At 41.7% G+C, this 13,751-nt stretch overlaps 1 protein-coding gene across 1 annotated transcript; it reads right to left on the reverse strand.

Moving 5' to 3' along the window:
* Positions 1-10,012: 10,012 nt before the first annotated feature.
* LOC306822354 (uncharacterized protein) lies at positions 10,013-11,994 on the reverse strand. Its single transcript, XM_079341324.1, has 2 exons — positions 10,278-11,994; positions 10,013-10,115 (listed from the first exon to the last, which is right to left on the reverse strand). Exons 1-2 carry the CDS (start codon positions 10,764-10,766, stop codon positions 10,026-10,028), a joined length of 579 nt encoding a protein of 192 aa, XP_079197450.1. The 5' UTR covers positions 10,767-11,994; the 3' UTR covers positions 10,013-10,025.
* Positions 11,995-13,751: the final 1,757 nt, after the last annotated feature.

Raw genomic sequence — 13,751 nt, forward strand, 5'->3', positions numbered from 1 at the left:
TACACGTTTAGTTGGTTGTTGGTTTAGTTTTTTCTGATCAAATGCTTCTTATTAGCAATCGAAGGCTGCTCGACATAAGAAGAAAACAATGTTCACAGTTTTACGCGACTACATTCTCAAGAAGCTCCTGAATACTGGGATTTCCCATAGTTACGCACACACTGAGGTGTATTGGAGGAGGTGTTAACATCAAACAATCAAAGCTATAACAAAAATCATGCGCAGTGGCGTGCTCAGTGTCACTCGTCCAGTGATCTCTCTCCCTCTCTTTCAGAAGAATACAAATATTATTGTTAAAGGAATATTCACCTAAATTCCATGATATGGAACCGCGTAAATCCGACAGCTTGGATTAAGTTGAATACTCTCTGAAAAGGCTCACATAAGTGCATCCATGTTGGCCCAGGATCTCATAGTTATGACATCCTGGTCTCGTAACATGTACATATATAAATAACTTGAAACACCAGAATGTAAAGATCTCAGAGCTCTAACAGCCGACTGTGTCAAAAAACTCACTTGATTCACTACCGGTCCCACATTCATAATAATCTGTAGATCTCCATGTTCACCAACGAGAACTACATCATCCGCATAAGAATATTCCAACAATCTCACAAAGTTAGAGGCTTTAACATGAAGAGCAGAATTGTTGATATAAATGGAAAACAATGACGGAGACAAAACATTGTCTTGCTTCCACCAACTTGTTGGTTTATTGTAGAAAATCTCTGTTTATCCAGTCAAACGCCTTCTTGAAATGAACAAAACTAACTTGTTGCATACGTCTGAGGTGATTGCATACACATGATCAATACATGCTGTAGCTTTTCTGAATTCTCATCCACAAGCCAACCTTTTCTATCAGGGTGGCTAAGTAGTCTGCAGTTAAAAGTGAAGAATATCATATATACATACTGTGAGTGGCAATCATGCCATTATCAAAAAAGAACTGGAATAACTCTTAATACACTGAGCAGCTTTGGGGAATTAAATTATTTCCATGGGAATTTCCACTATACTTTTTTGGACCAAATCTATTAATTCTTTGCCAAAACTGTTCAGGATTGGGAGTTTGTAAATGATCATTGTGTCATGAAAGACATCTATTGAACTTGTGTTTCACAGTGCACAACCTCTTGTCGTGTGTTTAAAAAATGAGGACCTACAGTCATGGAGGAAAATATTGGCACCCCTGGAATTTTTCCATTAAAAACATTCTCAATTTCTAGCTGAAATTGTGGCAATTACAAATGTTTTTGGTATAAATGTTTTTATTTCCTTAATGTGCATTGGAAAATTTCAATTCAATTCAATTTCAATTGGAATCTCAGAAATTTTGTAAATTTCTCCGAAATTTTGTAAATTTCTCCGCTCGCGAGATGAATAAAGGATTATCTTATCTTAAAAACAAAAAAGCGGAGGGAAAAAAGCCAAAATTGACAACATTTTAAGCAAAACTGAAAAAATTGGCCGGACAAAATTGTTGGCACTCTCAACTCAATATTTGGTTGCCCATCCTTTGGAAGAAATAACTTAAACCAATTGCTTCCTATAACCATCAAGCTTCTTACACCTCTCAGATGGAATTTTGGACCACTCTTCTTTTGCAAACAACTTCAGGTCTCTCAGATTCGAAGGGTGCCTTTTTGCAACAGTAATTTTGAGGTCTCTCCAATAACATTCAGAACTGGACTCATGAATGGCCATTTCAGAACTCTCCAGCATTTTGTCTCCAATTTTTTCTTGGTGCTATTTGAGGTATGTTTTAGGTCATTGTCCTGCTGGAACACCTATGACCTCCGAAGCAGGCCCAGCTTTCTGACACTAGGCCGTACATTGCGGCCTAAAATGTTTTGTTTTGTTTTGTTTTCCTTGTAGGCCTCATTCTGTTTTCTGTAAACATTAGAATGAGATGCTTTTCCAAAAAGGTTTACCTTAGTTTTGTCTGTCCACAAAACATTCTCCAGTCTGTCAGTCTTTTTATGTCTCTTAGTCAGCAGTGGGGTTCTCCTCAGTCTCCTGCCATAGCGCTTCTTCTCATTCAGATGACGACGTATGGTCCGAGCTAACACTTCTGCTCCCTGAATCTGCAGGACAGCTTGAATTTGTGTAGATGTTGACTGAGGATGTTTATCCACCATTCAAACTATCCTGTGTTGCATTCTGTTGCCATTTTTTCTCTTCTGTCCCCATCCAGGGAGATTAGCCACAGTTTCATGGGTGATAATCTTCTTGATTATATTACGCACAGCAGACAAAGGAACTTCAAGATCTCTGGAGATGGTCTTGTGACCTTGCGATTGTTGATATTTTTCTACAATTTTTCCTTTTTAAGTCCTCAGACAGCTCTCGGCTCTTACTTCTTTTCTCCATGCCTGGTGTGACACACAGGTACACAGCACAAAGGGTCAACTTTTATACATTCTAACAGGCGTCAGGTGTGATTTCTGTATTACCTGTTACTTGTCACAGCTGAGATTAAACAAGCGTCACCTGCTTGAAATAAAATGATTTACCCACACTTATAAAAGGCTGCTTTAGAAGGAATTTTGTTTAAAAAAAATTGAGAAATTGTGTATTTTCTGGAAAGAAAATTTAGAATTCATTTTTTTAAATGTCTAAATGCATTTTTGAGAAATGTGAAAATTGTTTATGCCACTAGTTAAGTAAACATTAAGTAACCCCTAAGCATCCATTCAGTAACCATTAAGTAACCCCTAAGTAACCATTAAATAACCCCTCAGTATCCATTAATTAACCATTAATTAACCATTAAGTAACCCCTAAGTAACCATTAATTAACCATTAAGCATCCCCCAAGTATCCATTAAGTAGCCATTAATTAACCATTAAGCAGCCATTAAGTAACCATTAATTAACCATTATTGAACTATGAAGTAACCATTAAGTAAAAACTAACTACCTGTAACCACTAAGTAACTTTAAAACCATTAAGTTAAACATTAGTTCCTTGTTTTACAAACACTATGGATTGATCACCATCTACCCATCAACTAATAGGTTAAGTTGCAGTTCATGCACCATTAACTATGCAACAATTTACATGGTTTATCCAGCGTTATCCGTTAAATAATCATGATCTACTCTAGAACATGTGATGAAGAAGTACTAACTATCGACCCATTGCTTACGTGCTTAGTTTCCCATTCATTGTCCATTAACTATGCAAAATGTGTGTTCCTTATTGTTAAGTGTTAGCAATATTTCACTCTTTCAAATTCAGCCACTGAGCTTAATCAATATTTGGTGTTATTTAGCAACTGTTTTGATAGAAGAGAGATGTATTTGATGTGCAGCTTTAAAGAGTAAGTAGCCTCTTTAAATAAGTCACTGTGAAAAAGCTGCTGCAAAAAAATAGTCGTGTTTTCATCTTGTGCCTTGTCTCCATTCAACTTTAATGAGAAAAAAAAGAAAATATTCCCAATGTTTTTTCTGTACATTTTATAACTCTGAATATCCAAAACATACTGAGATGTTTATTCTTGTATTTCTGACCTTGTTTTTTATTTGCTCCCTAAATGTCAGCTGTAAGTTTTTCCTTGCTTCTGATCAAGTTGAAATATTTTCATGCTCTCTCCACCAGAGGGCACTGTCACTCTTCACATCAACCTGTGCTCGCTCACTGACCTATGACCTCTCTGGTATAACTCTGAGGTCAAGCAGAGACAGTTCAAATTATTATGGTAGCACTGGATGTCCTCACCACTAAACTGTGGTGTAGGGAAACAAAACAGTTCTGGCGAGGACATGCACATGTGCGCGCACACATACACACACAGCAGACTTGTCCTTAGATATATCTGACATGTACAATATGTCAGGAGAGATTTGAGCTCACCTCAGCTCACCTCTCTCTGCTACATGTAGAGTACAAGATTACACGAGTGTTGATGTGCAGGAGGAACAAATACAAGGTTATCAGAGAAATCCAGTCATTGTTCGACAGTTAATTGTCAGCCCTGGGACGAAGCAGAGGCACTTCTTTTGACTGCTGATAAGGATTCGCTCGTGTGGTCTGCTGAGCCGTTGCGACTGTGCATCAGGTCAGATGAAGGTTAGAGGGGCTCTGGCTGAAGCAACATCCTTTAGGTGAGGACTCTCCGACTGCATTATCTCCCAACAGAGCAACCAGACTCTAAACAGTCTGTACTTTCTGCACAGTGGGCATATTACTGGATGCACATTGCCACAGAGATAAAAAAAAAAGTGTCGTTTATAACAGTCTTGTGCATCATTTAGGTGCGTCAAGGTGCAAACCTAGGAGTTTGATATATTCTATATGAAAAAGACCAAATTGCCTTGAAGTTGTTCTGAACCTTCAATCAACTAGCACTGATTTTCCCTTTTTAATAACCCTGAAAAATGAAGAATATCTATAACACATTTTGAAGCAGTCCTCATTCACATCTCACAGTTTTCTTTCCACTATCAGACTCATTCATTTGCTGCATTATGTGTAACTATGTCTCCGTCAAAGTTAACAGATATAACTCATTTTAAAAACAATAACAAAGTTTAAAAAAGTGCTGCTTCCTAAAAAATCATATATAGCATACACATAAACAAACCCAATAAAAACACAAAAACATATAAGAGCCCATTAGAACAACACAAGTCTGTAAAACACAAACAATACAGTTATTCATTATAACTTATATGCAATGTGTTCTCTGAACGACAATCTAAAAATAAATTGTATCCGGGTCTGCTTGTTATGACCTTACAGCCACAGCAGGCAGCTTGGTACTCTCCCTGCATCTCATGAAGAGAAAGAAACTAAATCACTGTCACAGACGAATGAGTGACCTTTTTAATTAATATTAAGAGCACGAGTTTTAATCCTTACGCTGAATGTTGATCATCTCTAGAGGGCCCATCGGAGAGCTGCACAGAAACAGCCTTGACTAAATAATAAAGCTGAACAATAACTAAATGCAATTCAACAGTTGGACATTTTAAACATATGTGCACATTTTTCCTAAAAGTAAGATTACGTTCTACATAATGTCTGTTGTGATGAAAATAATAAGTCAATATATGAAGTCACCTCTTTCAGTCTGGGTGCTCAGTGACCAGGGCCACACCAGGACAGTTTCTAGGAATGTGTGTGTCCATGGGGGTATAAATACAAATGGGTGGTGTCTTCATCTTATCACAGGCTGATACAGCAGCACATGTGCACACTGATAGGCTGCCATCACTTTATAAATGTAACTGTATATCTAGTCATGCCCTGCCATAATAAGGAGTTTTATTTTCACCGCCCAGCTTGGGGTAGGACTGTTCAGTTGGTACATAGCCGCCGACAGGGGGATGTCAGTTGTGACTTTCCAGTAATAACAAGGGCGTGTTGTTTTCTGTGTGCATATCTTTTGTGTGAGTGTGTGTGAAACACACACAGAGAGAGAGAGAGAGAGAGAGAGAGAGAGAGAGTTTTATATTAAACTTAACAGCTTATCTCAATGAGAAAAAGACAAAAACAATGCAATCATATCCATTATAACACAGAGCTTAATGAGTGTCTGTGTGAGCCTGTGGGCTGAAAGAGAGAATACTACTTTTTTTCCCCCTCTTTTACGAGTTATTCTGTGCCTGTTTGTCCTGATTGGATGCTTGGTGCCCTTTATGCAAGTCATTCAAATATCATTAGGCATGAACCCACCATGTGGTTTCAGTGCAGAATGTGAGGAACGCATGCGTGGCTCGTAGATGTTTCTCTGCTCTCAAGCCCTCCACAGGGCAAAATAACATCTTCTGCTCTCACATAGCGGAGGGTGGAGAGAGACTAAATACATACATCCAAGAAATGTCAATAAACCAGTGTATTATGAGAGATTCTGAGATCTAGAAGGTAACAATTTACCTGTTCTCTTTTAGTTGTAGCATAGCATACACAAAAAATGTGTTGTTTTTTTTTAAATATGAGTGACACTAAAGAAATCTGGACATTGTTTCAAGAAGAAAGAAAAACAGATTGGCTCTATCAAATGAAATGTCTCCTGTTCTTGTGCCCTTTTTACTTTCCAGGAAAAAAAGAGAGAGGGCCCCGATTTTTGTGCGTGTGTGTGTGTGTGTGTGTGTGTGTGTGTGTGTGTGTGTGTGTGTGTGTGTGTGTGTGCACGAGTGTCTAGGAAGTTTGAAAATAATGGCTGCAAGGTCACAATACCAGCCAAACATTTCCTTGTCTCTTCCCGTGCCCTATATTTAAACCCTCATTGTAGCACACACACAGACTACCACTTTGTTTGTTCACTTTTCAGCTACTTTAGTCATGTGCTTGTGGTCGCTATAATGGTCCTGATTTCATTATGGATGGAGTATAGGTCAAATGTGGGAGAAGATTTGCAGATGTGCAGATTTCTGTGTTCTCAACAAGATGTTTATCTTTTAATTTTTCCTCTCGTTGAGGTAATGAAGTTAAATATATATTTGTGTATAACTCAAAAATACTTTAAAATTGTGCCCTAAACATACATTGCTATATTTCTAAACTGCTATATAATGTTTTGGCTGTTTTGCTTCTTCCCTTCAAACAGCACATCTTTGCCCTATTATAAAAATGAAAACATTGGGAAAATTCATATCCAAATTCCTTGAGCCCAAAGTGACAAACTTGAAGTACATTTTGTCCAACTGATCCAAAGACCCTTTTTCATAGTAGACAAGACAAAACAAAAAATTCTTACATATAAAAAGAAGGAGTCAGCAAATGCCTACATTTCTTGAAAAGCACAATTTTGGTATTCAAATAGTTGGCACTAAAATCAGTGTTGACTGTATTGTTGAATGCTAAATGCTGTTCGACAATAAAGTCAGCTAAGACATGAGACATTTCTTCAGTATGGACAAAACAACGGTTACAGCTGTGTTATGAACCTGTATTTTGATGCTTGATCTTAATGCAAATGCCAGGATTCTAAAATGCTACAATCTAAATGCAAAACTGCTGATGATCAGCAGGTGTAATGATAGTCAGCCTCCGCCACTCTAAAACTCCTAACCTCTTGACATTTGCATTAAAATCAAGCATAAGTACAGGTTCATAAAACAGCTGTCATCAGTGTAACCATTGTTTTGTCCATACTGAAGAAATGGGGTTGCAGAAAGTGACAGGGGTTTAAAGTATGGCATTAAGAAAAACAGGGATACATGTACTGTATACATGAATCAATTTGGTGTCTTAAATACAAAACATCTGACAGAATAAGAGCATACGTGTGCAGATACAGCTGTAAATATTTGTAAGTTTAATCAAAGAGAAAAATGTATCCAGTTGGCAACTATGTGCACATAGAGTATGGTGTTAAATGTCATTTTGTGCGTCTGCTTGTGCATGTAAGTTGACTGTCTTTGTGGTTTCCTGAACATTTCACATCTTAGGTCTGCATAAGCTCACACACACCAATGTACAAAGCACATGTAATATTCCTGTAGGTGTGTGCGGATAAACCAAAATACAAGTTTCATATAAAATTGAGCTCCTGGGTTAGCAAACCTCTCTGGTGCCTGCACAGCACGTCAATTATGTAAGGTAAAGTGATAATGTTTGCATGCTTGTATTCCACTACCACTATGCAAGCTGTGCTGTAACTCAGAGAAAGTATAGTGTGTGTGTTCAGAAAGGGTCAGGATTTGAAGCTTTGTGTTCGCACCTCTGCAGTGAACCTTTTTCTCAGTAAAAACCACAATAGTGTTTCTGATCACAGCTGGAGGCAGGGGGACACCTGTCGACCCCCCACAACCCTGTGGTCACCCTGACCTATATACACATACATGCACACAAAGCGATCTGCGTGGGGTAGGAAAAAAAAAGTTCATCACCTAGTGTGGCACTTGTTGCAATCACAAAGTTATTTTATATATTGTTAAAGCCGCTACAAAGTAAACTGGCTACTCAACTAAAAAATTTAACACAGTGATTATTTACAACCTTATTCTCACTGCCTCTGTTAAACTCCCGTTAATACTCCCACGACATCTTCCTGTAATAGCTAATTCCTCCAAACATTTGTGTTATGATTATGTAGCACCTGTAAAAGAGTTTATTTTTGGAACTAGTGCCCAGCCACTTTAATTCGACATGTTGGTAATTACACAGTGTGACATTACAAGCTTCTGTTCTGTATTCTGTATTCTTCAATTCTGTATTTCTACATTCCTCAGCAGGTGGCAGCGTAAGTTCTTTGTAGCACATGAAAGTGGAACTAAAAGAAGTGGCTAGTGGCTAATAGTCTGAGCGCGTACTCTGGCGCGTCGACAAAAAAGTGTGTGCACGGTGCGGATGTACCGACAGCTTCTATGTCTTGCCATTTTTGCCTGTGAAGAAATAAAAGGAACGTTTTCGACACTATAAATGTCGTTGCTGCCTGAGTGGTGAGACAATTACTGAAGAAATCTTTAATAATGGCTTTATTTGTGTATGCCATATTTTGTCTTTTTAATCTTCCATCTGTTTTCTTTGTCTTTAAGTTTCACCAAAAAAAAGATGAGATAGCCGCCGAGATGAGGATGATTGTTAAACCAATTTTAACATGAACCATGATAAGGATGCTTGTGGGGGTTTTTTTGTTTTTTTTTTAATGAACAGTATCATATCTATTGACTTTAACATTAACCATACCTAACACAGAAGTGATGCAATTACAGTAACCGTGGTAAACTAGTAATTAGGTTTCAGTACAGAAAAGAGGCAGAACAGGTGGCGTGTGTGTGTGTGAGAGAGAGAGAGAGTGAGCATGTGTGAGTGTGTGAGTATATTCTGTGGTGATGGGGGAGAAGCATTTCCGTCAACACAGGTGCACTGTGAATGTAGCTCAAGCAAAGCCTCGATCACACACATACACACTCAATATTGTACACACTGCAACAAACACCTCAGAAATTGTGATAAGTGTCATCTCCCACCACAGCGACTGAGGGGGGTTTTTTTTCAGCAGAACTCTAAAGACGAGGGAATTTCACAATATGTGAAGCCTCTGGTGTAAAAACTCTGAACAAAAAGAGTCTCATTTCATAGATGTCGGTGCTGATGTGCCAACATTTCTAGCTCAACACAAAGAGGGAAAATGAAAGATGTGCACCTTGGTAATGTGTATTTGCAAGATTGTCTATGTATGCATGTTCATACACCGCCGTCCACTGGCTGTAACTCCCCCCCACACACACTATGCCAAACAAATATGTAGCTCGTCCTCTGAATATTGGGTGAGGCAAAATAAACTCATGACAATCCAGACAGCGTTGTTACGATTCAAAATGAATTTGGAACCAGACGCACGACTCAGAGACAGAATATACATACAATAATAATATACAATAATTTATTAAACAGCGAGTGACAACGGTGAATAAATGTACTACATGAAATATAATGTGACTAGACTGTGCTACATGAAATCTAATGTGACTAGACGGTGATCCCAAACCCCGGGGTCCAAAAACACGCGTGAAGTTGAGCCAGACGTAGACGAACGAGACGACGGGGGTGGAAGACGAGGTTGCAGGAAGGCAGACTTGGGTAGCTAAGAAGAGGGAGAAAAAACACGAGAGGTCAAAAACACGGCAATCAAAAACGAGCATTCAAAGATTCACTAGAGAACTGGTATTGACAGAGAGTACAAACCCATGAGGGAAGAACAATAATCTGGCGCCGGCAGCATGGAAGGAGCCGGCTTAAATAGTGTGCTGATTGGAGTGCAAACACCTGTGAGCCAACCTGAAACCAATCATGAATTAACGGGCAAGGGGAGACACAGACAGGGAAAACAAAACAAACACGTGGAAGCACACAGAACCCCAAAGATGACAGTACCCCCCCCCTCAATGACCGCCTCCTGGCGGTCCTCCCGGTTTACCCGGATTAGCACGGTAAAAGTTCTGGATAAGAGAATGGTCTAAAATCAGGGTTCTAGGAATCCAGCTCCGCTCCTCCGGACCGTACCCCACCCAGTCAACCAGGAACTGGAACCCCCTGCCTCTGCAGCGAACGTCCATAATCCTGTTTACTGTGAAGGCCGGATGACCGTCGATGAGCCGGGATGGGGTGGAGGGGCGACGGCCGGAGGGCTCAGCACACTGGTCACCGGTTTCACCTGAGAAATGTGAAACGTAGGATGAATTTTGAGAGCCGGAGGAAGTCTGAGACGTACAGCAGTAGGATTAATCACTCTTTCAATCTCATAAGGACCAATAAACCGGGGAGCCAGTTTTTTGGACGTCACACTGAGCGGAATGTCCTTAGCATTAAGCCAAACCTTCTGCCCGGGAACATAAACAGGTGCCCGAACCCTGCGACGGTCTGCCATCCTCTGGTTCCGTTCCTTCGTCCTAAGGAGCGCTGCACGAGCCTCCTTCCATGTCCTGCGAATCCGTCGCAGGTGATTCTGGACAGAGGGAACGGTGATCTCCTCCTCCTGACTGGGGAACAATGGGGGTAAGTATCCCAAAGAACACAGGAATGGAGTCATACCTGTCGCGGAAGAGGTGAGCAAGTTATGGGCATACTCCACCCATGCCAGATGTTGACTCCAGCTGTGGGGTCTCTGCGCAGAGACGCAGCGGAGCATGGCCTCAAGGTCCTGGTTAAGCTCGCTCTGTTTGCCCATTCGTCTGAGGGTGATATCCGGAGGACAAGCTGACCGTGGCTGCCAATGCTCGAACGAATGCCCTCCAAACTTGCGAGGTGAACTGGGGACCTCTGCCAGAGACAATGTCAAGGGGAATGCCATGCAACCTGAAGACATGAACCGTCATGAGTTCAGCGGTCTCAGAAGCAGAGGGCAGTTTAGGAAGGGCAAGTGAGCAGATTTAGAAAAACAATCCACAATAGTCAGTACAACTGTGTTACCTTCTGAATCAGGAAGGCCCTTGATGAAATCCAGCGCTACGTGAGACCAGGGGCGTCCAGGCACCGGAAGAGGACGAAGCAGACCCGCTGAAGGACGATGAGACGCCTTGCTCCTTGCACAAACTGTACACGCCAACACAAAGTCTTTTATGTCCACGCCCATGGTCGGCCACCATAAATGTCTTTTAATAAAATCCGTCGTTCTGGCCACCCCTGGGTGACACACCAGCTTTGAAGAATGTCCCCATTGAAGAACCTGGGAGCGCACTGCATCTGGAACGAATAAACAATTAACCGGTCCCCCACCCGGATCCGGGTGGTCCCTTTGAGCCTCTCTGACCATAGATTCAACCTCCCAAGTAACCGACGCAACCAGGCATGAGGGAGGCAGAATAGTGTCAGGTAAGTCCAGGATTTCATTGTCCTTGTTGAATTGCCTAGATAGTGCGTCAGGCTTAATGTTTTTACTACCTGGATGATAAGTAACGGTAAACTGGAATCTAGTAAAAAACAAGGCCCACCGGGCCTGTCTCGAATTGAGTCTCTTGGCCGTTTGAATATACGAGAGGTTTTTGTGGTCCGACCAAACCACAAACGGCATCTCCGCCCCCTCCAACCAATGACGGCATTCCTCCAGTGCCAATTTAACCGCTAGCAACTCTCTGTTGCCAACATCATAGTTTCTCTCTGCAGGAGAGTTTTCGGGAGAAAAATGCACAAGGATGAATCCTTTTATCATTAGAATCCCTTTGCGATAACACCGCACCCACCCCAATGTCAGACGCATCCACCTCCACGATGAACTGCTTAGTGGCATCCGGCTGCACCAAAATAGATGCCGATGAGAATCTCCTCTTGAGGTCTCTGAACGCCATCTCTGCTGCTGGTGACCAAGCAAAAGGAACAGTGAGGGATGTGAGTCTTGTGAGTGGTGCAACCACCTGACTATAATTCCTGATGAATTGATGGTAGAAATTGGTGAAACCCAGGAATCTTTGTAGCTGTTTTCGTGACGTCGGAGTGTCCCATTCCAACACCGCTTTCACTTTAGCCGGGTCCGTCCTCACTTGACCGCTCTCTAGGATATATCCCAAGAAAGAGACCGAGGCAGCATGGAACACACACTTCTCTACTAATGAGTTGTAGCGGATACTTATTTTTCACTGTGATGTTGTTCAACCCTCTAAAGTCAATACAAGGGCGCAGAGATTTATCCTTCTTGTCGACAAAGAAAAAACCGGCCCCGAGCGGCGAGGAAGATGGCCAAATAATACCCGAATTAAGGGACTCGGTAATGTACTTCTCCATGGCCTCCTTTTCAGGATTAGACAGGTTGAATAAACGACTAGAAGGTAATGAAGCCCCTGGGAGCAAGTCAATCGCACAATCGTAAGGTCTGTGTGGGGGTAACGATAGGGCTCTTTCTTTACTGAATACTTCACTTAGGTTGTGGTAAACCGGAGGTACTGCAGACAAATCTGTGGTGGAAACGGAGCGAGCACAAGGCGCTAATGTACACGAGGAAATAGTTGAAGTCAAACAATTAGCATGACAGAAATCACTCCATCCCGTGATCCGACCCATGGTCCAATCAATAAAAGGATTATGGCGCTGGAGCCAGGGAAGACCTAACACTAGGGGGAGCGTGAGAGGATGGCATGATGTGAAAAACTATTTCCTCTCTGTGATTACCTGCTAGTGTTAGCGACAATGGTCAAACGTCTCTGAATCAATGTGCGCAAGGAGTTGACCGTTTAAAGCGTTCACTTTAAGGGGAATTGACGTGGACTGACTCGAGATCTCGGCCTGTTTAACTAACTCCGAATCAATGAAGTTAGAGCTGCGCCTGAATCCACCAGAGCAAGTATGGTAAAAGTCTTACCATTCACGAAGATACTAGCTTCCAAATTGAGACGTTTACGAGGGGAATTGATTATCTCCGCTCTGCTCACCAGCACCCCTGCTGCTACTGATGAGCGGACTAGTTTAAACGATTTGGACAGTTCACTAGCCGATGTCCTTCTTCACCGCAATAAATGCAGAGTCTTAGTGAAAACCGTCTATTTCTTTCCGCAGGCGTCAATCTGCTACGACCCAATTGCATGGGTTCCTCTCCCCGAACTGCAGTGCGAGGTGGTTCACTCTGGGAAGGTGAAAACGCACCTCGTTTCTCAAAACTAGATGTACTGGAAGACTCTGACTAGGCAACCGAAAATTACCCTTGTTTCTGTTTTTTTGTCAATTTTAATCGCTAGAGTAATTAATTCTTGAAGGTTGTTGGTTTCCGCACGTCCCACCAACCCGTCTCTCACCGTCTCATTTAACCCCTTTAAGAAAATTCCCTGTAATGCTTGATCATCTCAACCCAGCTCAATAGCGAGTGTCCGAAATTCAACCGAGTATTCCGCAACACTGAGGGTATCCTGACATAAACTGAGAAGCTGGTTCCCCGAATCCTTGTTAGCCACAGGGTGATCAAACACGGACGCCATCTCTTCAGAGAAAACTTTAAACTGAATGTTATCATTAAGCGGATTGTTCCAAAAAGCCGTTCCCCACGTCCTCGCTCTGCCCGAAAGTAGTCCCAACACGTAAGCAATCTTAGATCTGTCAGCTGCGTAAGTTAAGGGTTGTGTTGTTGTGTACATTGAAACAAAAATGACTTACAGTCTCCAAGTTTACCACAAAATCTCTCAGGGGCTGGGACAAAAGGCTCACGAGGCTGGGCCGAACTGGGGGAAGAAACGACAGGGTTAGTGAGAGTGGCAGGAGCTGCCTGAGCAACTAACAATTGATTTTCCACATGATTCAGGCTGGCGGAAATCACATGAAGAGACTCCGATAACTCCCGGAGGGTCTGATCGTGATGGCCAAGCATAAT

The sequence above is a fragment of the Symphodus melops genome, assembly GCF_947650265.1.
Source record: "Symphodus melops genome assembly, chromosome: 4".
Classification (NCBI taxonomy): domain Eukaryota; kingdom Metazoa; phylum Chordata; class Actinopteri; order Labriformes; family Labridae; genus Symphodus; species Symphodus melops.

What these genes read in the sequence shown, in the direction of transcription:
- LOC306822354 (XM_079341324.1), bottom strand. Translation starts at nt 10,766, where the DNA reads ATGTCTTCAGGTTGCATGGCATTCCCCTTGACATTGTCTCTGGCAGAG. An exon ending in TTTATGTTCCCGGGCAGAAG is followed by an intron (nt 10,116 to 10,277) that starts GTTTGGCTTAAT and finishes CACATTTCTCAG; the next exon opens with GTGAAACCGGTGACCAGTGT.